Source organism: Chelonoidis abingdonii, chromosome 4 (assembly GCF_003597395.2).
Source record: "Chelonoidis abingdonii isolate Lonesome George chromosome 4, CheloAbing_2.0, whole genome shotgun sequence".
NCBI classification, from domain to species: domain Eukaryota; kingdom Metazoa; phylum Chordata; order Testudines; family Testudinidae; genus Chelonoidis; species Chelonoidis abingdonii.
The window spans coordinates 155,759,682-155,787,188 of record NC_133772.1 but is presented as its reverse complement, the minus strand read 5'-3'; the positions used below and the strand labels follow the sequence as shown (position 1 = coordinate 155,787,188).

Sequence of the window (27,507 nt, the reverse complement as noted above, 5' to 3'; positions counted from 1 at the left end):
CAGGAATCACTTCCTTAACCAATATGTCATACTACCGAAACACCTAAAGAGGACATGGCCTGAGAGGGTCCAACTTCTCTCTCTCATTCTGACAAAGTGCTGCTTTCAAGCAATGGGATGACACTGCTCAGATGAGGGCAAGACTGCAATGTGATTGCTGGAAATCTCAGCTGGGAATTGTCTGACAAGTTTACAGATTAGAAGTCATTTATTGTGTTTTTAAATACCCACACAATTCAACATGTGATTATTTAAGTTAACGTTTTTCCAGACATTAACAATTGAATTTAAAAACAAAATTCCAGGCAAAGTTAGTTTATATCTAGAATCATTTCTGATACTTGAAAGAAAAAACACACAGAGTCAAGATATTAAGATTTTAAAAAGATCAACATGCATTTGAATAAGATTGGAATGGCTCTATTCCTGTTAAACTATTAGATATACAATAGCTTTTTAAAAGGATGTATAATTAACCTGACACCTCAAAACACCTGCACTAGTCTCTTGAGTAAGGTGTTTGTGGTTTTTTAGTTCTGCAAACATGATTTTGCTTCTTCCCTCCCAAGTGGTGTGATTAAGAAGGATGCATCAGCTACTACTGTGGTTTTACTCCTTGGAAGTGTCTACACTGGGAACCATAGCGGCATGAACTCCTGTGCCCTGTCTATGCTACGGCTTTCTCTTTGGGCTGCCCTGGTCCAGGAAAAAAGGAAGTTATACAATGTTTTCAGTGTAGACAAGTGTTTATTTTCTACAGGAGAATCAGAACTTTCTCCTGAATCAAATATACGGTGTTCAAAGGCTAATTTCCTCCTTTCTCCAAAATACAGGCTAAGAAAGAATTCTATCTATATTCTCTGCGGCTCTGACGGGATTTATCAAAAAAGCATTTCAGTTAATAGGACACAATGAAACAGTAATTACTAATGGAGGACTTTAGAACATGAGTACAGATGCTAGCAGTACCTCAAGAGAATAAAGGCAATGAAACATTGTTTGTCTAGGCAGAAAAAAACCCGAAGTATAATCTTTTGCCATGCTAATCTGCTAGGGAAAGAGTACCAAGAGCTGCACTCCTTAAAAGATTTAAGTATGTCATGTAGTCTGACCGCATTTAAAAGAGTGCTTGGCAGTTCAGTGAAAGGCATGCAACATATCTGATGTTAACGAAGAGACATCTCCAACCCTCAAGAAAGTAAATGGTCATTTAATAAATGAAAAGAAAAATGAAATTTCAGAGCCACTTTTCATTTTGTGACGTCAAAAGTTTATCCGTTATGACTTTTCAAATAATCTTGGGAACAGACTTTGAAAGGTATGCCACATTTCTGGACCTACAGGACGGAACATTCATGATATATCCACATCCTTTAGTGTAAGCAATATGGCGTTTGAACTAAGTATAGTCATAGCTATATTACAATGAATAGTGACTCCTTTACAGATATGGAGGGTTACAAACCCAATACAATTAGTAGCATAATAAAGAAACAAAAATGAGATTTCTCCGTGCTATGGTAGTACATTGAAAATTATTGCTCTACCTTCACACACTATCTCAGACAGAGCACTGCACCCTTCTCTGCTAGTTCCAACCACTGAGTTCTAGGCACAGGTTAGCCACAGACAAAAGGAAAACAAGCACAAGAGAGAAAGTCAGAGTAGTTAGGATGTGCAAAGTGCTAAGTGAGTTTTATACATACCTGTTGGAAAAAGATTAGGAAAGACAGAAAAATCTTGCATGTTACTAGATAAAGTTTTACAAGAGAATACATTTCCATGTATGGTAAAGAAACAGCCAAAAGCATTAACAGTCCAGTCTAACAGTATATCTGGGTTCCCATGATTTCAATTGTCTTACATAGAATGGAAAATTTAATTGTTTTGAGCATATATAAAAACAACAGTATTTTGGACATTCTGTCAGCCATTAATTATCTCTTCTTATGAAGGTGTTATAGTAATATTTTAAGTTACGCAACTGAATTAGTGTTTTCTGATAGTCTACTTGGGGCCTATTTCTAGCCTATTATCTAGGCAATTTTTAAAGTCGTTTCTAATATATCTTGCTAGGCAAGCATCCTCTGGGAGATACTCTCGTTTTTATTTTGGCACAAGACTTGATTTTGCTTCACCATTCTCTCCTTCAAGTTTAGGGGATAAGGTCAGATAGAAGGTTATGAGTTCAAAGTTCACATTCAGCTGCAAAATACTCCCATCATAAATAAGAGAAACCTTTTAAATTCTATTTTCATAAATTTGTTTCAAGCACATAAATAAATTAGGCAGACTAATAAGTTAGAAGGAGAGGACATTTTTTTTTTCCTTTTATTTGTTCACATGATCTATCTTGTGTTACTGGCTCTTGAAGGGAGCAGGAGGAATTTAGAATAAAACACCCAGAAATTTACAGTTTTCCAGCAGGACTAGTAAATTTGTCTGATGTTTTGTTGTTAAAAAGCAAGTTTTCAAAATTAACATGCATAGTCATTAAGCTGTAAGAGGTTACAAGTGAGTAGTTTTATACACTTATAATCAATAGCTCCCTAAAATTATAATTTGTGCCCTAGTGTTGCCAAATAAGGTTTGGATAGAAACATTGAGTCTTTACTTTTATCTTTGGATACAAAAAAAATCTCCCTCTTTGTCTTCCATTTGATCATGACCTTGAAATAGCTGTAGTTTCTTCTCAACTTCTGACAAACATCCCCTTTTGTCGGAGCACATTTGTCATGAAGCATAATTCCTTGGTTAATGAGAATGTGACCGGACATTTGCAAGAGACTTCTACCTGGCCAGTCTTATCAATTTAAGTTTGCACATTAATGTATTGTATTCCTATCCTACTGAGACCAGGAAAATATCTTTAAATACATCATCTATAGATACTGGTCCCATTTCTTCTTTATTCAATACCCTTAACATTTATTGAAAAGGTACCTCCGTTAGTTGTTCATCCAGTTTGACTTGCTTTTTTCTTAGCCCTTCATTTTCCAAACTGATGGTTTCCAATTCACGCTCAAGTGAATTCATCTGACTGATCTGTAAAAAGAGAAGATCTTCCCTTAGGAATGTTGTTTCACTTGGAAAGAACTGTATATCTACCAGAAATACCCACAACACGTTCTGAGAGCTACGAGATGCTTTCCTGGAAGTATCTGAATAATCCTATTAAATGCCTGTCCTCTGCTTTCCACTCTTCTCTGCCCATTTCCTTCCCTCCTCTGAAGTTCGCTTCTCTTTTTTTATTTTATTCTAATGATTTCCTTTTTCCCCCCCTTCAGTTTTTGTGTACATAAAGTAAGAATAAGACATAAGATTTAAAACTAACTGGACTTTTATAAACAAACTGTCTGTAAACTGGGTAATACAAATAATTAATTTATATTTTAACCATTCATATTCTATATAATGAAATACTTCAAGCATAGTTACGGTTAGGTAGCAAATGATTAACACATGAGAAATTTATGTATAGTTTGTTATGTCGGTTGTTTTTGTGGCGTGTACATGTACGTACGTACGCATGCACAACATTTTGTAAAAAGTTAATAGGAAAAAAGAAATGGTTTATGGCTTATGGTTTTATCTACTTTGTTTAATAACATCTACATTAAACCATATATCTCAGTATTTCAAGAAAAACCACTAGTAAGGGAGACAAAGAATAAGTAAGCAAGTACTCAGTGTTTGCAATGTTGTAGCCATGTTGGTCCCAGGACTCTCTGAAGTATTCAATATCAGACTAACACTAAACACATTTGACAAATGGAAACGACCCTTGAAGACTGATGTAGAAAGGCAGAACCCCTAAACTGCAGATTGAAGAATGTGTGAAATAACAGAGGTTCTGAATCTCATGAACTAAAGCTGGGATACAAGAGCGGCATATCCAAGGACTCTTCAAAAAAAGGCCAAAGGATACATGTTGTTTAGAGTTTGAGAGTTCCAATTCTACAGTTTACTCTGAGCAGGTTCAGGTTTAGCTTTCATTGTTAGGAACAGGTCAGGTTGACCACTTAACAGCCTTGCAGTCTTGCTTTGGTAAATTGCAAACCTCCCAGAGCAATAAGAGCCAAACTTAATAGCTAATGTTCTTCATTTCTGACTTGGCTTTGTTTTACTTTCAACACACTGAATATTTTCTACATGCATCCTTCTTGCGAGTAGGATGGGCGGGTGCTTGGGACACGCCAAAAGCCAAAAATAATGCTTCTGCTTCATAGGAAAATTGCCATTTTCAGGCTGGCTTTGCCCACCAAGGGGAAGGAAACAGAGAGTGCAAGCAATAGCCAGGTGAGCTTTGAGGCTCAATTTTTCTCAGATTTCTCTATAGTCTACACAGAATAAATATTTACACAAGGCCCAGAGTGTAACCTGGTATTCTGAAATTTCAGTAGTGGAACAAGAAATGTGGCTTTCAACATGAATTAAGGATCTGTGCCTGACAGTACTTCACGCATGCAGATGAGCAAGTGCTTAGAGCAGGAGTAGGCAACTTATGGCACAAGTGCCGAAGGCGGCACACAAGCTGATTTTTAGTGGCACTTGCACTGCCTGGGTCCTGGCCACCAGTCCAGGGGGCTCTGTAATTTAATTTTAAATGAAGCTTTTTACATATTTTAAAAACCGTATTTACTTTAAATACAACAATAGTTTAGTTATATATTATAGACTTATGGAAAGAGAACTTCTACAAACGTTAAAATGTATTGCTGGCACGCGAAATCTTAAATGAGAGTGAATAAATGAAGACTCGGCACACCACTTCTGAAAGGTTGCCGATCCCTGGCTTAGAGAGACCCATCCTGATCATGCTGGACAGGCTGCAGAAGCTCACTCCGGACACAGACACCATAAATATGTAAAATATTGCACACCTACACCATTCATGTCACCTATTTATCTATACACAGAAAAACCAAGAGTGTCTGCCCAAGTTCCATCAGATTTCACAAGAGCAGCACACAATTCACAAAGAAGATTTCTATGTAGCTGAGTAAAATTATAGCGTTTCATCTGATCAAATGCCATTGCAGCAAAACTAAGTGATGCTCTGAAGCCAGAAAAAGTGTTATTTGTTTTACAGTCTGAAACTAACCCTCCTGTGAGCAGAAGACAATTCCTTCTGAAGCTGTTCACACTCCCTCTTCAAGCTTAATTTCTCTTGCTCTATGGCTTTCACAATACCAGATTGGCTTTGATGTTTTTGGTGCTTCATGGAAAGGATCGCAGATTCCAACTGCCGGATCTAATGAGAGCACAGTTTGAACAAGAAACACAGACAGGCATCACAGAGCATTAAGAATCTGTTTTCTAGTCAAGATTCCACTGGCTAGCATATCCAAACTGACCCGATGTAATGCAAATCAGATGTCAATGAACTGAATTAAAATGTAAGTTACCAACCTATTTCCTAGCCACAATATTTTCTACATTTAGTAAAGTAACTGAACAGGGTCCGCCCTTCTCCCTACTACTGGGAGCCAAAACTTTTGTGAATTCCAGTAAAGCAGTCGTTCTCAACCAGGGATACATGTACCCCTGGGGTATGCAGTGGTCTTCCAGGGGATACATCAACTCATCTAGATAGTTGCCTTGTTTTACAACAGGCTACATAAAAAGCACGAGTGAAGTCAGTACAAACTAAAATTTCATACAGACAATGACTTTATACTGCTCTATATACTATACACTGAAAAGTAAGTACAATTTATATTCCGATTCATTTATTTTATATCATAATTATATGGTAACAATGAGAAAGTAAGCAATTGTTCAGTACTAGTGTGCTGTGACACTCTTGTATTTTTATGTCTGATTTTATAAGCAAGTAGTTTAAATGAGGTGTAATTGGGGGAATGCAGGACAAATCAGACTCCTGAAAGGGGTACAGTAGTCTGGAAAGATTGAGAGCCACTGCAGTAAAGGTCTTCTTTAAAAATGAAGTTTAATGGTTTTCAATTAATTTACAAGCCAGCCTAGAGCTGTTTTCTATTAAGGTTATATTAAACACAATGAATTCTGAACCAGCAAGTCTCCCTAAAACAGGAGCACTGTTTTTAAAACAAAAAAGTTCGTAAGCCTTGGTCTACTCTTAAAAAACTTATACCAAAACAGCTATGATGGTAAGGGGTGTGAAAAACCACACATCCCCTACTCACCTAGCTATGCCAACAAATCCCCAGCATAGACACAGCTATGCTGACAGAGGAGAGCTTCTGCTAGCAGAGGTAACAATGTTTGAGGAGATGGTAGCAACCCTGTTATGCAATCCTACTGCGATATTTCTGTGAAAAACCAGTGAGCATCATTTACAAGTTGCAAAATGGGCATCATCACAGGGGTTCTGCGTAGCATGCAGTCACTATCTATTAGAGTGTTCACTCTCTCAAGTTACCTTTTCCCTGGAATGAGTTAGATCTGTTCTAGTGTTCTGGACCTCTCTCTGGAGCCTCTCATTCTCTTGCCTCAGCAGCTGCTGCTCCTGTTTAATCAGCTGCTCGAGTTCATCCCAGTGCAGCTTCTTCTGCTGGTTCTGCAGCCCTGAGGAATGCACAGCCAGTTCTAGAACCCGATTCTTAAGACAGACAGAATTGCAGGGTTAGGCCTTAAACAAAGAAGCAGATATTTTCTGTCTTCAGAAAGATTTTGCATTTACCAGGAACTCTAAACTCTGATATTTACAAATGAATTTCTGTTTTCCTGCTTCCCCACATCCAGTTTCTTTCAAATAACCAAGGTGCTAATCACAGGGCAAAAAAACCCAAGAGGGTTTTCCTCTTAGCTGAAACCACAGATGACAAGTTGCCTGTTAAATGTCAGAATTAATAGGTTAATAGGAGTGTACTTAGCCCAACTATAAAAATCAAGCAAACTGGCCCACTTCCAAGCCTCATCAGGCAAGTAATAGCATGAAGTTTTATAGATATAATTTGGTCCTTGTTTTAAAACTCAGGAAAAAAAAAAAAGTTTCATACCTCTTTTCCATGTGGACACAAAGTATTTAACAGTTATAATATAAACCATGCAAGCAAATCATGATAGTGATTACAGGATTGCTCCCTACACCCTTCCCCAAGTATTAGTGTTTCTTTTCTATTAACAAAGTAAAGTGACAGGCTGTTATAATGAACTCTTTTCTGAAAGGACACAATGTAACTGAAAATTGAGTCTATTTCCCAATCATTCGTTCCACTTGTTAGGACAACTGCAGTCTAGAAAGTCTTTGAAGCCCCACTCTGGTACAGGACTGTAGTTATACTTAGTCAACAGTGTAAATAACTGTACAGATTATTTTGAAAGTTTACTCTCAGGCAGTATCAAAATATCCCTTTTAATGAGAAAGATCATTTAAACAGGAGGCTCTGATTGATCTTAACCTGCCTGAACACCCATATAACTAGATTTTAAGTGCAAGTTACCACAGATCTGAGTGTGGGTTACACTTATGGAGGACCAGCTAAAACTTATAATGAACAAATATCTTCACAAAAAGGATAACTAACTATGCTTTTTTGTCCTCTTGTATTACTTGAATACAAGGACTAGACTGATGAAGTAAAGAAAGAGTTGGCTAAACCTTCTTCTACTCAGACTTCTGCAAAGAAACCTGACTGGAAGGTGCTGTTCTTTATAGGCCTTTATAACAGAAATCAAAAGCTGGAGGGTACCCAGATAAAAGCCTTCTGTGATCCCTATCTTATTACACCTCTATCGAGGTATCTCTCTTGTATTTAAGAAACAAAGTGGGGAGCGGAACTAGATTTCCATTATTCCCAAGATGTCCACAATGAAATATGTAAATTGCTACTTGCACAAGACTCTACCATTATTTATGTTCTTAGCCAACAAAAATACTTAAATGCTTATGCATTATTAGAATATTATGATATGTAGGATACTCTGACAGGCTTCAAAAAAAAAAAAAAAAAAAAGCAATTGCAACTCCTTTAATTGAAATTTGTGGGTAACCAATAAGCTGGGGTATACAAACCTGTAAAGGTTATTTTGCGGTCATGCTAGTATGGTAAAAGTACTATTCAAGAATTACCTTATCATTGGCATTTTGCAGTAGCTTGTGTAGTGACATCACTTCCTGTTTCAGAGCCTCCTTCTCCTGCTGGGTCACCCGTAGGTCTGATTTTAGCCGTGACATTTGAAGGTTGATATTTTGTAGAGCTTCATCTAGACTCTGGACCTGAAATGCACAAGAAAGGCCAGCTTTAGCCTTGCTGCAATGAAGGAACAGAAATTCTTAGCATTTGCCTGCTGGTCAAAGCAAAATAAAACAAACAGTTCAAGTGCTTGCTCATATCCATTCCAATTAGGTGTGCGCGCGCCACGTGCACGTTCATCAGAGATTTTTACCCTAGCAACACTCGGTGGGCCGGCTGGGTGCCCCCTGGAGCGGCGCCGCTATGGCACCGGATATATACCCCTGCTGGCCCAACCGCCCCTCAGTTCCTTCTTACTGCCTGTGTCGGTTGTTGGAACTGTGGAGCGCAGCTTTGCTGATCTCCACATGCCTAGCTTACTCGTAGTTCTCTTCTCATCACTGTGTTTATAGTTTTGAGTTTTTGTGGTTATACTTAGTATTAGTGCTTAGTTTTATACTTAGTGTATATAGTTGAAAGGGGGATTGGGGATTAGCCCCTTTCCTCTGCCCCGGTGCGGGCCCATGCCCAAGGCATCGGGATTCAAACCATGCTCGGCGTGCCAGAAGCCAATGCCAATAGGGGATCCCCACGACTCCTGCCTCAAGTGCCTAGGGGAATCACACCTTGTGGACAAGTGCCGCATTTGCAAGTCCTTTAAACCAAGGACGAAGGAGTGGAACTTCCGTTTGAGGCAGCTCCTCATGGAGTCGGCACTTAGTCCCGTAGCAGTGGTACCCAGCACCCAGCAGGCTGCTTCGGTAAGGAGCGCGCCTTCGGCACCGGATCGCCCCAGTACCGACTCCTCGGCACCGCTCCCTTTCCCCGACGGGGAAACGGCATGCTGCTACAACTTCAGCCTCCCAGAAGGAGCACTCGTCTAAGACAGTTCGCCGGGCACCGTCATCTGCTACAGCACCGTCGTCCGCGGCAGCACCGTCGATTCCGGTCCCACAAGGGCCGTTAAGTCCAGTGCCTGACAGCTCCCCGCCTCCAGCTGTGGTTGAGCTTGTTCTTCCTTCTACGCCGGAGACCTTCTCTACAGCAAGGGAGCTCATCTCTATGACAGAGCTGATGCGTCAACCCCTGGCACCGCCGGTGCGGGTTATTCAATCCATCGGCAAGCCGGCCCTGATAAGGCCTCCATCCACTGACCCTCCAGAGAGATGTCGTTCCAGATTGCGGTCTCGCAGACGCTCTCGATCATGTTGCTCCCGCTCCCGGCACCACTCGCAGTCCCGGCAGCGCTCTCTATCATGGTACCGGTCGCACTCGCGGCGCCGCTCAACATCATGCTCACCGGACAGATACTCCCGGTACTGCTCCAGCTCTCAGCACCAATCTTGGTACCGTGCATCCTGCAGTTGCTCCAGACGATGGGGCTCGAGATCCCGGTCGACCTCCCAGCACCGCCATGGTAGAAGGTCCCAGTCTCGCTCGCGGTACCGCCACAGCTCCTGGTACTGCTCCCTGGTACTGCTCCAGGATCGAGCGTCAAGAACAGTGCCGTCCTCACAGGGCCTCTCAGCACCACCGTGGCCTTCGAGACACACTTCAATATTGTCTCAGGCCGGTAGTGCATCATAGCATCCTGAGGGTGACTCTGATGTCCCCAGCCACTTTCCGGAGGGACAAAGCCATGAACAAGGGCCTAATCACTGGTCCTTTTGGACACCATGGGCATACCACCAGGCCCAAGGTGCCCCATCAGTGGCTCCATGCTTGGCCCTCTCAGAACACCGGGTACCGGAAGCGACAGTGAGCTGCCCTCCCCCTACGGGCACAGAGGAAGCTCCAGTTCCATCGGTGGGCACAGAGGTTCCACCTGATCCAGCTGATCCTTCTCCTGTTCATGACCCACCTCAGGACCCATTGGTCCTGGGCCTATCCTCCTCTTCCTCACCTGACGAGGCAGTAGCAGGAACATCCTCCTCAGGCCCTCCACCAATTGATCTTAGGGTCCATCAAGACCTCTTCAGGCTGGTGGCCCAGAACATGAATTTGCAGATGGAGGAGGTCACTGAGGTAGAGGACCCGGTAGTGGACATCTTATCAGCTGACGCACCTACCAGAGTGGCGCTCCCATTCATCCACACTATACAAGCCAATGCGGACACCATTTGGCAGTCCCCAGCTTCAATTTCACCTACAGCTAGGGGAGTAGAGAGGAAATATATGGTCCCCTCAAAGGGATATGTATACCTCTACACCCATCCACCTCCCTGGTCTCTGGTTGTCCAATTGGTGAACGAACGGGAGCGTCATGGCCAGCAAGCATCAGCTCCTAAGGCGAAGGAGGCTAAACGCATGGACCTCCTAGGCCACAAAATACACTTGGCTGGGGGCCTCCAATTTAAGAGGGCTTGCTGATTCGCCACCTTAAGTTGGTACAATTTTAACACCCGAGTATCAGTGAGGAAGTTTACAGAGCTTCTTCCCCAGGAGTCCCGTCCGGAGTTTATGGCCCTGCTTGAAGAGGGTAAAAAGGTGGCAAGAACCTCCCTCCAGGCCTCTCTGGATGCTGTGGACTCAGCGGCCAGAACTCTGGCAACCGGAGTGACGATGAGGCGTATCTCCTGGCTCCAGGTTTCAGCTCTTCCTCCTGAATTGCAGCAGACCATTCAGGATTTACCCTTCGAGGGACAGGACCTCTTCTCGAACAAAAGACTCCAGGTTACAAAGCCTTAAGGACAATCAGGTCATAATGCGCATGCTGGGCATGCACACGCTAGTGACCCAACGAAGGTCCTTCCGGGCCCACCCATACTGCCCGTACAACCAGGCTAGGTCACGTCAGGATAACACCAGACGGTGCGGCAGGGGAATTGACGCAGGCAATCTGGCCCTCAAGGATCCCAAAGTCAAGTGCCTCCTCAACCGCCAATGGGGCCTAAACAAAAAACTTTTGATGGGACGCCCGAGGACGGCCCACCAGTTATCCTCCCGGATCCTTCTCCCTCCTTTTTCAACCGCCTCTCCCATTTCCTCCTGCCTGGTCCCAACTAACCTCCGATCGTTGGGTCCTTCGCACAGTGGAATCGGGATACCATCTACAGTTTGTTTCAATCCCTCCCTCTCATCCTCCCTTCCAGTCCCTCTTCAGGGACCCCTCTCACGAGCAATTCCTCTGGCAAGAGGTCCAGGCGCTCCTAAAGCTGGGAGCCATAGAGGGGGTGCCGAAAGACATGAGGGGCAAGGGGTTCTATTCCCATTACTTTTTAATCCTCAAGGCAAAGGGAGGTCTACAACCAATCCTCGACTTGCGAGAACTCAACAAATTCCTGACAAAATTGAAGTTCCGCATGGTATCCCTGGGGACCATCATCCCATCCCTGGATCCGGGAGACTGGTTTGCTACCCTCAGGGCTGGCTTTAGGAAGCGTGGGGCCCAATTCGAACAATTTCAGTGGGGCCCCAGCAGGGATGACTTAAAAAAAAAAAAATATGTAAAAAAAACAACATGTGGGGCTTGTACTCGCCAGGCAGTGCTCCCAGTTTTCAGCGGCACTTTGGCGGCAGGTCCTTCACTTGGTCCAGGTCTTTGGTGGCGGGTCCTTCAGTGCAGCCGAAGACCCAGAGCAAGCGAAGAACCCACCACTGAAGTGCTGCTGAAGACCCGGAGTGCCGCCAGGTGAGTAAAAATTAAAAAGATGCCTCTAGCCAGAGAAGGGATTCTCACTGGGCATGGGGCCCTCTTAGGCGCGGGGCCCGATTTGGGGGAATTGGTGGAATAGGCGTAAGCTGGCCCTGGCCACCCTCGACATGAAGGACGTGTATTTCCACATCGCCATTTATCCACCACACAGACGGTATCTCTGTTTTGTGGTAAACCACCAAAATTTTCAGTTCACGGTTCTTCCCTTGGCCTTTCTACAGCTCCAAGGGTCTTCACCAAATGCATGGCTGTAGTAGCTGCCTCCCTCAGGCGTCGTCGAGTCCACATCTTCCCGTATCTCAACGATTGGCTTATTCGAGGGACTTCTTGGTTACAAGTATCGCAGCACGTGTGCATCATCAGAGACCTCTTCGAGAGCTTAGGTCTCATGATCAACGCAGAAAAGTCCACTCTCACGCCCACGCAGAGAATAGACTTCATCAGAGCTGTTCTGGACTCCACTTTGGCCAGAGCCTGCCTCCCCTAGCCTCGTTTTCAAACAATGGCTTCATTAATTCACAGTCTTCAATCCTTTCCGACAACGTTGGTCCGATCTTGCCTCGGCCTAGTAGGTCACATGGCCTCCTGCACCTTCGTGACCAAGTATGCGAGACTGCGTCTCCGCTCCTTCCAAACCTGGCTGGCTTCAGTATGCCGTCCACACAGGAACAGTCTGGATTCGGTGCTCACTATCCCCAGAAAAGTTCTCGACTCCCTGACTTGGTGCTTAGACCCCTCTGTGGTCTGCGGAGGGATGACATTCCACCAGCCACAACCCTCGGTAGCCCTAACCACAGACGTGTCATCTCTGGGTTGGGGTGCCCATTTCGGGAGTCGTCACACGCAAGGCCTATGGTTGCCCCAAGAGCTGTCCCTACACACAACGTGAGGGAGCTGAGAGCAGTCCGCCTAGCATGCCAGGTGTTTCGGGACCATCTACAGGGCCGTTGTGTGTCAGTGTCCACGGACAACACAACGGCCATGTTTTACATAAACAAGCAGGGTGGAGCACGTTCCTCTCTCCTCTGTCAAGAAGCCATCCACCTCTGGGAATTTTGCATAGCCCACTCTATCGATCTGGTAGCATCCTTTCTCCCAGGAGTCCAGAACACTCTGGCAGATCACCTCAGCAGGTCCTTCTTGTCTCACGAGTGGTCGATACGCTGACGTTATCCATTCTGTTTTCCGGAGGTGGGGTTTTCCCCACTTAGACCTCTTTGCCTCTCGAGAGAGCAGGAAGTGCCAGGTGTTCTGCTCCTTCCAAGGACGCCCCCCGGGGCTCCCTCTCGGACGCATTCCTGATCCTGTGGAACAGGCACCTACTTTATGCCTTCCCACCGTTTCTGCTCGTCCACAGAGTCCTGCTCAAGCTCCACAGGGACGGAGCCCACTTGATCCTCATTGCTCCAGCATGGTCGAGGCAGCATTGGTACACCCTGTTGTTCGACCTCTCCGTGGCAGACCCGATCCCCCTGCCACTCTGGCCGGCCCTCATAACGCAAGACTTAGGCAGGCTTCACCATCCGGACCTGCAATCCCTTCATCTGACAGCATGGCTGCTACGTGGTTGAGCCAGTCGGAACTGCGTTGTTCTGCTTCGGTACAACAGGTGCTTTTGGGCAGCAGGAAGCCTTCCACAAGGGCGACATATCTCGCCAAGTGGAAGCATTTCTCTCACTGGTGTGCTCAGAATAACTTAATCCCCGGACAGGTTTCTGTTCCCATTCTCCTGGATTACCTATGGTCCCTCAAGGAGCAGGGCCTGGCGGTCTCTTCTGTAAGGGTGCATCTGGCAGCTATTTCAGCCTTCCATCAAGGGGAAAGTGGCACTTCAATGTTTTCTCACCCCATGGTTTCCAGGTTCCTTAAGGGATTGGAACAGTTGTACCCTCAAGTCAGACGCCCGACTCCTACCTGAGATCTCAACCTGGTGCTATCCAAGCTCATGGGTTCGCCTTTCGAGCCTCTAGCCACCTGCTCGCTGCTGTACCTCTCCTGGAAGACAGCCTTCCTTGTCACTATCACCTCGGCAAGACGAGGGTCAGAGCTTCGTGCTTTGACAGTGGATCCCCTGTATACGGTATTCCGCAAGGACAAGGGTACAGCTGCGACCACACCTGGCATTCCTACCTAAAGTGGTGTCTGCCTTTCATGTTAATCAAGACGTCTTCCTCCCAGTTTTCTTCCCGAAGCTGCATTCATCGCCTCGGGAACAACTACATACCTTAGATGTCCGCAGGGCTCTCGCCTTTTATATCAAGAGAGCCAAACCTGTCCGAAGGTCACCCTAGCTCTTTGTAGCTGTGGCAGACCGGATGAAAGGCATGCTGGTATCTTCCCGAAGGATTTCATCTTAGGTGACATCATGCATCCGAACATGCTATGACTTGGCTCACATTCTGGCTAGCCATCTCACCACCCATCCTACTCGGGCGCAAGCCTCATCTGCAGCCTTCCTGGCCCATGTCCCCATCCAAGAAATATGTCATGCTGCTACCTGGTCTTCCATTCACACCTTTGCCTCACACTATGCACTGGTTCAGCAGTCCAGAGACGATGCAGCCTTTGGCTCAAAAGTTTTGCGTTCCGCAACGTCTCACTCCGATCCCACCGCCTAGGTAAGGCTTGGGAATCACCTAATTGGAATGGATATGAGCAAGCACTCGAAGAAGAAAAGACGGTTACTCACCTTTGTAACTGTTGTTCTTCGAGATGTGTTGCTCATATCCATTCCACACCAGCCCTCCTTCCCCACTGTAGGAGTAGCCGGCAAGAAGGAACTGAAGAGCGGATGGGACGGCAGGGGTATATATCCGGTCCCACAGCGGCGCCACTCCAGGGGGCGCCCAGCCGGCCCACCAAGTGTTGCTAGGGTAAAAATATCCAACGAACCTGCACGCGACGTGCGCACACCTAATTGGAATGGATATGAGCAACACATCTTGAAGAACAACAGTTACAAAGGTGAGTAACCATCTTTTCGACTACAGTGAATTTAGACTCAGTATATAAATTTGGTACAACAGTGATTTATCTGTTGAGGTGCCTATAATGGAGTATAGCAAGGATCATTGAGGATCCTTAATGAATGGGAGGATGAAGAGGATCTCTGCCTGACAAGGAAGAGGTGAAGAAAAATCATAATTTTATCAGCTATTCCAGAAAGATGCCAGATGACTTGAGCTGCCATTTCAAGTTACCAGCCACATAACACACTGAATGTGACAGTATTGCATCTGCCTTCCCCTCCTGTAATATTTTCCTGCTCAAGGAGGAAGTGTGAAGGATTTAATTGAGGTTACTCCTGACAATCCAGGGCAACTATGGTACCACAACTTCTGTCAGCCAAGTGAGCTGCCTTTTCTCCTTTCCTCCCCCAGCAGGCCAGCTGGGAGAAGAGAGGCAGCAGCAGGAGATGAAAATGTTGTGCTGTTTAGTACTGGCTAGTGCAGAATCTCTCTTTACAGGTATACCAGGGAACTGGGAAGCAGGCATAAGCAAAAGGGGAATCTAACAATAGAAATGAAACCACAGCTACCCCCTGTCCCCCCGCCCATCCTCGGGAGAAATTTACCCATCACGTTACACATTCTCACCCCTGTGATAAATTCACTAAAGGAGCTCCTCAAAATGTCCCAGGTATTAATTGCATATCACCTTTGTACAAAGGACGAGAGGACTATTTGGTGCGAACTCCTGCCTGGTCCAAGGGGCTAACAAAAATGTCTATGCTTCAGAAGGATCAAAACAATACATATTACTGTACCTTTTCTTGGGAGACTGTGAGCTGCACTTTCAGTGTCTGACTTTGTTGTTCCCAGGACTTTTGCTCCTGCTTCAAGCTGGCAATAACATTCTCTAAGAAGTTTACTTTAGCTACCTGAAATGAGAGCAAGGAAGAATATACAGAATGACAATGTACCACTAGTCTGTATGCAAAGTATTGCTGGAGATTTCTCTCTCCAGCTCATGTTGACTTTGATGAGAGTGGAGCTGCATGGGGTTTCAGATAAAGAATATATTCAATGTGCATGCTAGTTACACTGCTTGAGTTCTAAGCCACCAGTTTAGACAAGAAAGGCGCAGGTTACAGTGAAAATACAATCATGTTGCCGGCTGCCTTTTTGACTGGTGGTTTTATTACATCTACTAAAGTCCATGGTACAATCAAGGTTGGGTATACTCCAGGCTGAACTGGACCTAAGCTCTGCATCAAGATCCCTGGGTTTCTGGTATGGGAAAAAAAAAAAAAATGTTGAAATTAAACTGAAATAGGACACTCAATCCAGAATGTAAGAGTGTGCTCTCAGATTTGCACCAAAATAACAGTGTGAATTATAACTGAATTAGTTATTTCCTTTCCAGCTTGTGTATCAAAAAGCTCAAACTAAATCACAAGAAGACCGATATAACCCAAAATGAGAGCATCCACATAGCCTTTTACACTGATTTAATGAAAAAGATTTTAAAATCAACCCTTAAATTAAACCAGTGCAAAGTTTGCACGTAGATGAACCTCAAGGTCTAGAAACCAACATTTTTTAAAGCGAAAACTTAGATTCTGGAGCACAAATTTGCTACAATTTGATTCTGCGGCAAATTCCAAACAGTGCAGAGCATATGAAGGCCCAGATAGAAATACTGAAATAGTACCAGACACACATTTGTCTGGCATAACTGTAAGAGGAAAAAGAAATAGCTAAGTTATTTCACAGAGTAATGTACTGTATAGAAATTAGGGCTGGATACAGCAAGTGGTTTGGGATATGGGTAAGCGTTTGCAGTTCTTATTACCTTATCAACACATCTGTTTAGTTCCTCGCTGAGGGCTTCTCTTTCTTTAAGCAGCTTTTCATTTTGAGTTATTACACTAGAAATTTCATTCTGGAAGTCAGAGAGATCAGGACATCTGGGCAGCTGTGGGAGACAGAAATCCCTCAGATCTTGTCATCTTATCAAGTAGCATTTCTGCTGCTGTTTATGACTTTATTCACAAACATTTTAGGTAGCTATTTCTATAGGGATCAGGGCCTCTTCATGCTTGGCATAGTACAAATATATTTAAAAAAATACAGTCCCTGCCTCGGTTTAAGGGAAAGCTACAGTTAATTTCAACAAACTGTGTTTCCATGTCTTTCTGAAAACTGCTCCGCCTGTATGCTAAAAACAAGACATCACAAAAGCAAACAGAGTGAAAGTATAGCAATTGAGAGGGGACAGCATTTGTACTTGGGTTGTTTAAAACTCTGTTTTGCTTTTGTTAATGCTTATGTAACTTTGACTAATGCTTAGGACAGGGGTTGGCAACCTTTCAGAAGTGGTGTGCCGAATCTTCATTTATTCACTCTAATTTAAGATTTTGCGTGCCAGTAATACATTTTTAGAAGGTCTCTTTCTATAAGTCTATCGTATATAACTAAACTATTGTCGTATGTAAAGTAAATAAGGTTTTTAAAATGTTTAAGATGCTTCATTTAAATTAAAATGCAGAGCCCCCCGGGCTGGTGGCCAGGACCCGGGCAGTGTGAGTGCCACTGAAAATCAGCTCATGTGCCGCCTTCGGCACACGTGCCTTAGGTTGCCTACCCCTGGCTTAGGATAAAGAAAGTCTTTGTTAAAGATTCAACACTCTCCAACCTGCAACTAATGGGTTGGAGCTGAAACATTCTGGACAGTTGCCAGAGGTTCTCCAGCAAAACCATGGCTGAGCAGGGGCTTATGCTCCTGATTTCTAAAAAGTGAAAAACCCAAGCACAACGGCCTTTATAAAACCACGAACACAAGCTAAAAATGCTCCCTGCAGCAGAGTAAGACTCCAGTAGCGCTGCGAGACACGACACCGCTAAAAACAGCAGTGTAGACAGTGCCTAGGTGTGTAAAGAGCCACTCGGTCTTAAAGAAGATGCGTTTTGTAGTCATGCAAGAGAATGAAACTGAGTTCATGGAGTCCAGATCAAAAGGGTTAATAATCCGACCCTGATGGCAACTTCAGTTCCAGTGATTTGAGATCACAATACGTTAAGCATGATTCCATTGGCTCTAATGTGACTGTTCATTTAAACGAAATCATGCCAACACTTCCAGTAAAGTTTATATCTACTGAAGCCTTCTAGGGATAAGGCATCAATTGGTGCAGCAATCAGAAGTCTCCTGTAGAGGGCATCCTGGAACTGACTAATTCTCAGCTGGGAGACCACATGGATATGGCCAGCTGCTACAGAATCACAACTGGATAAAATGCCATATTTTTAATAGTACTTTCTACCTATTCATTGCCAAGACAGGGCTCCCAAAGCCCATTGCTTTGGAACATCTGTTGGTGGAAGACTAAGGGGAACAATAGTCTTTACTGCCTTCAGAGCAAATTTATGAACAGCCATGTGCACATTGGGACATTGTTGCAAGGATACTTGCATTTCTCTTTTGTCATTGCCTTCCTGTACAAACAAGCTAATCACCTCAAACACAGTCAGGAGAGCAGAATATAAATGCTAAGAGCAACCATCCTGCCAACTGTATAAATTCACCATCTGCACAGTCTGGACAAGAAGAGGGACTGTCTTTACCTGTTTGGTCTTCTCCAGTTCCTGCTTGAGGAGGTGGTTTTCGTGCTCCAGTAAACGAATTTGAACCTTGATTTTAGATAGCTCGGTCTCCAAAGAAGACACCAGAGTTGAAGACTGGGGAAAGTTAAAAAACATGAAATGCTAACTGAACTGGAACTCCATCTTCATGGAAAAATTCAAGATCACACAAAAGGCCAATCCAGAAGACAGTCTGCGCAATGGCACAGGGCAAACTCTAGGCCAGGGATGGGCAAACTACAGCCCGGGGGCCACATCTGACCCTTCAGACATTTTAATCCAGCCCTCCAGCTCCCGCTGGGGAGTGAGGTTGGGGGTTTTCCCCATTCCACGCATGCCATGGCTCCACATGGCTCCCCGAAGCAGCAGCATGTCCCCCCTCTGCACGTTGTCCCCACCCCAAGCGCAGCCCCTGTAACTCCCATTGGCCAGGAACCAATGTGGACGTGGCAGTGTGCAGAGCTGTCCTGCCACACCTCCACGTAGGAGCTGGAGGGGGAACATGCCGCTGCTTCCAGGAGCTGCTTGAGGTAAGTGCTGCCCGGAGCCTGCACCTCTGACCCCCTCTCACGCCTCAACTCCCTACCCCTGATCCTCCTCCCACCCTCCAGATCCCTTGGTCCCAGCCTGAAGCACCCTTTTGCACCCCTAACCCCTCATCCTCAGCCCCATCCCAGAGCCCACAGCCCCAGTCGGAGCCCTCACCCCCTCCCACATCCCAACCCCCAATTTCGTGAGCATTCATGGCCTGCCATACAATTTCCATACCCAGATGTGGCCCTTGGGCCAAAAAGTTTGCCCACCCCTGCTCTAGGCCATAGTGGCTCTAGCAAAATACCTATGTTAGAACTCTGTGAAAACAAGAGCACCATGGTTTCTTAGCATTCCCTAGGATTAGTTTTTCTCAATCCCTCTTTTAAACACTGCCGAAGAGCAGACCCTCTAGCTCAGTTTCCCTCCCTCTCTCCACTTTTATAAAAAACACCCATGTTTGCAGATGGGATTTAAAGAACAGTTTTGAAAGACTATGCACTGTTAAGAGATAGAGAGCATGGCTGCTAGTGTCATGGGGATGCAATAGTGTTCATTCCTGAAATTCAGCAGTGTCACACTGTTAGCCATGAAATGGTCCAGATGCTCCTCGACTTACGCAAGGGTTGCGTTCTGGAACGCCTTGCGTAACTCCAATTTTGCGTAAGTTGGAAATTTATCTCCGACCATGACGCAAACAACCTCCCGCCTCCCCAAACCCTCCTATTTCTAGCTTACAGAACTTCTTCCATCCGCTCGAATTTGCGTACATTGGGTTTTTGTAACTCAAGGTGCGTCTGTATTACGCTGTACCTTTACTTGACAGTTTTCCAGTTCCTCTTTCAGCTTCGATCTCTCCCTTTCCCATTCTTCCAGTGTACATTTCCCTACTTCCTTTTCTTTTTGCCTGAGTATTCTTGCCAGCCGTTGATTAAGATCCTGCACGTCTGCTTGGTTTTTTGAATTCTTTTGACTAAGTTCTGCATTTTCAAAGTCGAGCTGCTGATTCCTGGCTTTCAAATCTGATAACTGATTAAAACAGGAAGTATCAGAAATGACTAAATAAATCTCTCCTGCACTGAACAATAGGTTTAGGAATCAGATACACAATACAGTATTTCTTTCATACAAAGGGAATGGTTCCTATCCAGAGTCTAATTCGTAATATGATGGCATGACCTACTTACACTGCTGTGCTTTCCCAAGAGCAGTATTCTACCTAAGCCAGTCAGAACTCCAGTAACATACACGTTTATTTGCTCTCATTGTAATCTGTCTTGTTCAATCATTCTATGAAGAAATTTTACGTCAAGCCAAACAGCGCCACAGTCTAATGCAGTTCACTTTCATGACAGTTTGCCGTGACTGACAAATCTCTACTCAATCTCTCTTTTGCCATGAGGACATAGGTTTTGAGGGGCGTAGGACTCTCATCCACAAGATAAATTACTGTGAGCAAGCAGCATTTTCTAGGCGACATTAAAAAAAGGGCACCAACTTAAAAAACAACAACAAAAAAACTGTTGAGTTTGTTTTTAAACCTACTACTCTTCACCTGTGATGACTGTACAGAACTCCACTTAAAAATTTTAGAGCCTGTAATTGATGCAAGTAAATCTAATGCGTCTCTTGGGGTGAAATATCCAGCACTGGAAGCATTTCTATGCCCAACTGATCTGGGAAGAGAGGCCCGCCCTGGAAATACAACTAAGATCTCCCACTGGGTGCTGCAGAGCAGGACCCACCAGGGAGACAAAGACATTTGTTAAAATTAAGGACTTGTCTACTCTTGCTGTGCTGCAGAAGCACTTAGTGAAGAGGTTACCTATGCTGACGGGCGAGCTTGTCCATCTCCCTGAGAGGCAGTAGCTGGTGAATGGGAGAAGCCCTCCCATCGACAGAGTGCTATCTACACGGAGAGTTAGGGGGGCAGAACATGTCACTCAGGGACACCCCTATGCAAAGGAGTTACACTGACATAAGAATGTATTTTCATTAGGAAGTCTTTCCATGTTGAATAATGCAATAAACACCTTAAAAAGTCTGAAAACTACTCTAAGTACCTAGGTAATAAATGTGTGCAAATTACCTGTAATGCAATGTGTCAAGGAAACCTTTAATCAATACTAACCAGTGAAGGAGAACTCACAGTCATTTTAGAATATCTTTGAATTTTGTAATATATGCAAGGTGCATCTCCTCTTGCCTTCATGACATTTAAACTATGGGGCAGAAATTACCTTACGCACCAATGTCTCTTTATAGAAGAGATTTAGAAGGAAGCCTCAGTCTACATACCTGTTTTCTCAAGTTGTCAGCCATCTTCTGCACAGCCACCTTCTCCTTTCTTATAGCCTCTATTTTTTGCCTAAATAATGGACATTGAACAAAAGTATGGTTAACACTTGGTTTTTTCAGATGTGCTGTGTGCTAGAACTGTTTCAAAATGCACCATCTTTCCATCCGAAATGGTCATGGTTGAAAAATTCCTGGTTAGTACTAGAAAGACACTCAACAGCTGCCTGTTATGTTCATTCCCTCTGAAGCACCTGGCACTGGGCCACTGTCAGAAGACAGGATACTGTGATAGATGGACCTTTGGTATGGCAATTCTTATGTTCTTAAGAAGGGAACTGCTGTTTTCCCATAGGCACAGTCAGTGCTCGCCTTCCCTCTCTTTCCTCAGGGACTGATGCATGTGGTCCAAGAAATACTTCCCCCTCTTTTCTGGAAGGCTCTGGCAATCCAAGGACCACATGTTTGACAGTCCTTCAGGAGAGAGATGGAAGTCAAGGCATGCAAATACTCCTCCCCCCTCCCTCCTTTTTCATGGTAAAGGTCTTTGGGCACATCATTTTTGCACATCAGAAGCAACAAGGTCATTGTAAGCAGGTAGACATGGTTGCTAAGCAATGTGAGCAGCTGCACAGTGCTTGGCCTATGGACCACATGAGAAGACAGGTGGAGGACCTGTCTGCCAAAGTTTACATAGGACCGCTGTTTCTGCCGCTAAGCAAGGGGATGGACAGTATTAGTACATAGATCATTTAGTAGGTGATGTGATTCTCTGGCGAGAGAAGTCCCTTTCCCCATCTGGCAACATACTGAGCAAGCAGAGGCTGGTATGAGCTCATATGCTGCCAAAACTCTACAGCGAATAAGTGCTGTTACTGGAAAGAATCGCTGTTATTTTAAAGGCATACAACATTTCTAACAAGCTAAAGAACCTTGAGACGGACTTTCTACATCCCATAACAGCAATAAGGGTGCCGTTTTTCTTGTTTGCATTGCAGTTAAAACCAGGAAGCACATGCAACATATGCCACTTCATATTCTTACCACATTTCTTCTCGAGATCCATTTAGCTCCCTTAGTTTCAGGTTAGAAACACTACTTTCCTCATTTAACACAGTTATTTCATTCTTCAGAATAGCATTTTCTCCTCTGAGCTTCTCAGCCTCACATCTACAGTATAGAGACAAGACAGCTGAAACACACCGATGTTCTTGTACCTCTTCCTGCTCCGCTGGTAGAAAACACTCATTATAAAAGGCAAATTACTTCTGACAACTAAAACAGCAGAACTTCCTGTTGATAAATATCATACAGATGAATTTAAATGGCTTATGTAATGCTTACTAAGGGCACCTCCCAGAGCATTGCATAAGTGCTGTTTTAATTTCATGTACAAATTGAATAAAAGAAGTCTGTTATACTGAAATGTGATTGCAAATTTAAATTACGCTGCCGTAATCCAGTAAAAAAAACTCAGTGTATAATTTTACAGAACTTTTTGTTTGCAGCATGATTTGAAGACAATGTATTAGTTCAGACAGTTTGAAAGCAATTGTTTTGCCGCATTTTGCATATTGTAATGTATTAGACCATCTGTTTCAGGAACAGCAATTGTAATACAGTGGGAATACCAGCATGAAAAGTAGCAGAATTTGACCTGTCTTTTCTTTTGTTTGTGATTTTAGTGCAGGTGCTTTTATATCAGGATCTAGACATGCTGCAACACTTGAAAGGGTCATTCCAGGCTTCCCGTAAGAATTTACTAAAAAGTTAACAGCCATTTGTAACCACTTTGTGTAATCTCAAGAGAATTAATTCTTTAACTGCTAAATTTCAACAAAAATGAAGGTAATTTATTATGAGCTACATGTGTTCTTAGTTATGTTTGTATTTACCATATCACATACTTAATGGATTCTGAAGGATTTAAGTACTCCTATTTTGAGAAAATTACTAAGATTGTTTAGTATTAACTTTAACAGTTTAGAAAATTGCAGCTCTGCTAGCACCCTGAGTTACAGGCCAAGAACTAAGGTAAAAGAAGTGGAGAGATTATTAGTATGAAAGTTGAAAGCACTCCAAAGAAGTTACAGTAATGTTCTTTCACATTAACATGTTTGTTTCATTGAGACTTATCAACTAAAATACACTCTGCAAGCATACATACAATCAAACTGAACAGTTGACAAAATTACTCTTACTTTACCATCACTGCTTTTAGAAGATCATCACTTACATAACCGCACAGAAGATTAAATTAATCTACAAATTTTCATAATCCACATTAAAGTATTTTCTTACTAGTCATTAGAATCCAAGGCATTGTCTTCTAGTCAAGGTTAATCTACTTGTTAATGTGATGCAATCATAAGGAAGTCAGTAGCAGTTACATGCCAGTCAATGAATGCTAGCAGGTTAGTATTCTAAGCACAGTAAGCAGCACAGTTAGATTTTTTGGGGGGAACACAAATATGTCCCAATTTTTTTGAAGTGTACATTACCTCAGGAGTTCAACTTTTTGCTGCAGCTCACTACATGTGCTTTGCAAATCATGTATCGTTGAATTCAACTCTTTTTCTTCTTGAGAATGCATGTCTTTTTGCTTAACCAGAGAAGTAACTTTCTCTTTCAGCTTCCTGCTCAGCTCTTGTAGCTCTCGTTTCTCTGTTGCCAGGTCTTTTATCGTGATCTCACATTGGCCATGTTTGTCTTGCAGGACTTTAAATGTTAAAGTATGTTCTTCCAGTTTTCCAAGTCTGCGCTGCAGTCTTAAGTTCTCACTGTGCAGCTCTATCTTTTCCTGTGCAGATTGGTCACAGGCATATTCCAGTTCCTTAACTTTTTCCAGGAGCTCTGTTTTTTCTTGCCTGAGTTTGACACTTTGGTTAATTTCTTCTAACCTGTGCCGCAGGCTTGTAAGTCGTGGTACATCCTCTTCAAGTTTTTTATTTTGTTCAAACAACTTTATCATTTCAGATTTCAGGCCTTTGTTTTCTGGCTGGATTTCTTCCTGTAATGATAGAAGTGTAGCTTGTGCCCTTGATCTTTCTTCTAGCTCTTCAATCTTTTTCCAAAGCTGAGGTACTAGATTTTTCAGCTCTCCATTCTCTTTAGTTGCTCCACAGACCTGCTCAAGTTGAACAGAAGCTTCAGTTATTTCCTCAGCCTTCTTTAGTTCAGTCCGTAGCCTAGAAACTTTGTGGTCTGTAGCATGATCAGATGTTATTTTTGCCACCTTGCTATCTTCTTGAAAACATCCCTTCTCTTTCTCAACATCTTCATAGAACATCTTCAACTTGGGAACTGCCTCAAAGATTTTCTCAAGCTCTGTCTGTTTCATTTCCAGCACAGACACTTTGGAAGCCTGATCTTCCTTCTTGTCATTAGCTTCCTTATATTCTGCTTCCAATACCATTATATTTTCCAGAAGCTGACCAATCTGTATTTTCAGGGCATGGTTCTCTACCTTAGTGTCTTCATACATCTGCTCTAGGCTGGAATAAGCCTCAACCATTTCGTCAAGCTCCTTAGTTTTAGCCTCCAACAATGAAAGAACAAGCAAGTATGCTCCGTGATCTGTCTCTTTACAACCATCTTGCAGATTTTTGAGAATATTACCCTCAATTTGCTCTATCCTGTCTTGCACCTGAGATTCTTCCATCCCAGAATTTGATTGGTCAAAACCGGAAAGTTTCCTTGGCTCTTGCTCCAGTCTCTGTAACCTGACAATCTCAGAAGCCATTTTCACATTTTCCTTCACAGCCTGCTCATGCACCTCTCCATCCTCTCCCAATTGTTGCATGCCAGACAGTGCTGAAACCTTGCTCTTCACTCCTGCATATTCATTTGCCAAGGCATTGTAATCATTCTGCAGTTTGGAAAAATCAAAGGTTTCCTGCTGCAATTTTTTTATTTTTTCTTGAAGCTTTATGATTTCCAAACTCATCTGTGCCTTCTCTTTTTCTGCTCTTTCATGGGTTTCTTTGTTTAAACCCTCTAAAGCAATAAGTTTGGAATTCAGTTTGTATTTCTCTTGTTCATATGCAGTCTCAAGCACTTCAAGCCTTTGGCTAACCAGCTTCCTTTTTTCCTCTACCACAGACATTTGTTGTTCTCTGTCTTTTAGCTCTCTTTCATGATCATTTTGCAGCTGCAATATTTTATTATGCAACTCATCCTCTTGTTTTTCAGCAGCATTTCTCAGGTCCTGCAGCTCTTTCTGGAGCTGTTCCTTTTCACACATTAGCTTGTTCACATGCTCCTTGAAATTCTTCTCCAGGAGTTCTTTCTCCTGTGTTAGGACAAAAGAAATGGCCTTTTTGCTCTCCAGCGTTTTCTTCAGTTGCTCTTGGGCTTCAGTGCATTCCTGGATGATTTCATCCTTTTCAAATTCCCACTGAGATTTCTCCTCACACTGTTGTTCGGCAAGTTCTTGCAGTTCTCGTTGGTAGCGTTCTTCAAGATTTCGTAGTGCTTCTTCATACTTGTTCACAATTGTTTGTCTGTTGACAGAAAACTGAGTTTCTGTTTGAGATGTTCTTCTGTTATACTCAGTTTCCATTTTTCCCCTAAATATGGTCAACACAACACATTACTAAAACCTCTCCCATTTCCGGAAAATGTCTGTTTTCAAACTATTTAACAAAACAACTGAAATTTACACATTTAATCATGTTTCAGACCAATATATTCAATAGTTGGATTTTTCTTTTGAGACCCAGAGTTACATTTAAGAGAGACAACCTGCTGGGATTAAAAAAAAAATCTACTTGCCTGGCAAGGAACATAACTCATGCAGTATTCTCAGAGGCAGTCTTACCAAAAATAGGCACCAGCTGATTCACATGAGTGGAACCCTCTCAATAATGCTTCACATGAGAGCAAGGGGTCTCTTTGAACTGATCAACTTTCAGGTTCTGGGCCAGAGATTTAGCTCTTGGGTTCGAGAACCCAAGCAGTAATTTTAAAAACTCTTTCAGTAAAGACGCAAAGAATGTAAAGGGCATGGACACTGAATGGGATTTACCAATTAACTGTGCTTTAGGTCTTATTAACTAGTTTGATTTTATATCTGTATTTATCTGCAGTTGAACTGAAACCACTAATATTAAGCATCCAGTGTAAAAAACAGATGAAAAGGCTTTTGGGTACCAACAGATTCACATATAACAAAAAACAGTTCTTCTAGTATAGTTTATACTATTCAAACTTTAAAGAAGAGTCAAAACAGATTAAAGATCAGGAATAACTTCTGAACTAGTTCAGACTCAGCAAAGCTGCCTAGCAGATAGCCCAAGCAGTGCTGTCTCACCTTTCTTCTTGGAGTTCCTGTTGGTGTTCTTCCAACAATTTGTGTTGTAGCTCTTCCATCTCAACAGCATGCTTTTCTGTCAGGCTTTTCAGCTGCTCATGGAAACCATGTTCTACCTCCCCCTTTTCTTCTTGCAGGGTCTGCACCAGAGCTCTCATCTTTTCTTCCATCCAAATACCGCCCTGAACCAGCTCCTCCCGCTCTCGGTTAAAGCTCTCTTGTACCTGCTCCAGCTTAACCCGGAGCTCTTCCTCATGTCCTAGCTTCAGCAGTTCTTGGAGATTAGCCTTTTCCTTATCAAAGCTCATCTGTAAGTCATTTCTCTCCTTGTTACGTTTACACTCAATTCTTTCTCGTTCCTCTCTGAGCATCGCTGTCTCTCCCTGGAGTGCTTCAGTTTGGGTTTTAAGGGCACTTATTTGCTTTTCCATGGTTTGCCTCTCTTCATTGTATTTCTTAGCCATGTTTTCTTGCTCCTTTTCACAATGGGCCTTGGTCTCAACTAGTTTTTCATAATGGCTCATCTGTGTTGAAAGAAAAATGCAGTGCTTTATTTTCTAGCTTACAGAGGAGCAATATTCTCATTTGCACACTGGTATCTTAAACGGCCTTTCCCCACAGAAGCAGAATAGGAATGCTAGAGCAGTCAGCTCGATTTCTTAATGTGGCAAGGATAATATTTACACATATACAAATGAAATTCATGTTACATGTTATTGGGAAACCAACAAAAGAAAGTGTAGACCATGTCCAGGGTCTCAACTGATCTTCATGAGTCAGGAAGGGAAGATCTAGACCAGAGTTTGTGGTCCTGATTTAACTTTAGTCAGCCACACTTTCAAAATCCTTCAGTTAAGCTTTCCGTTGTTGAGTCACCACGAAAGTAAATATATTAAACCATGCAAATGAAGAGATCTGCTCTTCAAGGAAAAACTGATTTCCAGAAGCAGCAAACTATTGTCTCTCTCCCTT

The 27,507-nt window shown here is 43.3% G+C and overlaps 1 protein-coding gene across 10 annotated transcripts in view; it reads right to left on the bottom strand.

Moving 5' to 3' along the window:
• Window positions 1-27,507, bottom strand: part of NIN (ninein) — a 116,773-nt gene that overhangs the window by 14,890 nt on the left and 74,376 nt on the right. For 3 of the 10 annotated variants that reach the window (XM_032775591.2, XM_032775566.2, XM_032775576.2), the window contains exons 16-27: window positions 26,536-27,059; window positions 23,726-25,792; window positions 22,269-22,394; window positions 21,228-21,297; window positions 19,743-19,958; window positions 18,381-18,494; window positions 16,609-16,731; window positions 15,581-15,694; window positions 8,057-8,203; window positions 6,404-6,583; window positions 5,105-5,254; window positions 2,944-3,045 (exon numbers count right to left, since the gene is read on the bottom strand). In XM_032775591.2, the coding sequence (XP_032631482.1) occupies window positions 2,944-3,045; window positions 5,105-5,254; window positions 6,404-6,583; window positions 8,057-8,203; window positions 15,581-15,694; window positions 16,609-16,731; window positions 18,381-18,494; window positions 19,743-19,958; window positions 21,228-21,297; window positions 22,269-22,394; window positions 23,726-25,792; window positions 26,536-27,059 (3,933 nt within the window). Of the gene's footprint in view, window positions 1-1,547; window positions 1,609-2,943; window positions 3,046-5,104; window positions 5,255-6,093; window positions 6,294-6,403; window positions 6,614-8,056; window positions 8,204-15,580; window positions 15,695-16,608; window positions 16,732-18,380; window positions 18,495-19,742; window positions 19,959-21,227; window positions 21,298-22,268; window positions 22,395-23,725; window positions 25,793-26,535; window positions 27,060-27,507 lie in introns of those variants that run through there. The other 7 variants (XM_032775627.2, XM_032775617.2, XM_032775583.2 and 4 more) reach the window with 6 other exon arrangements.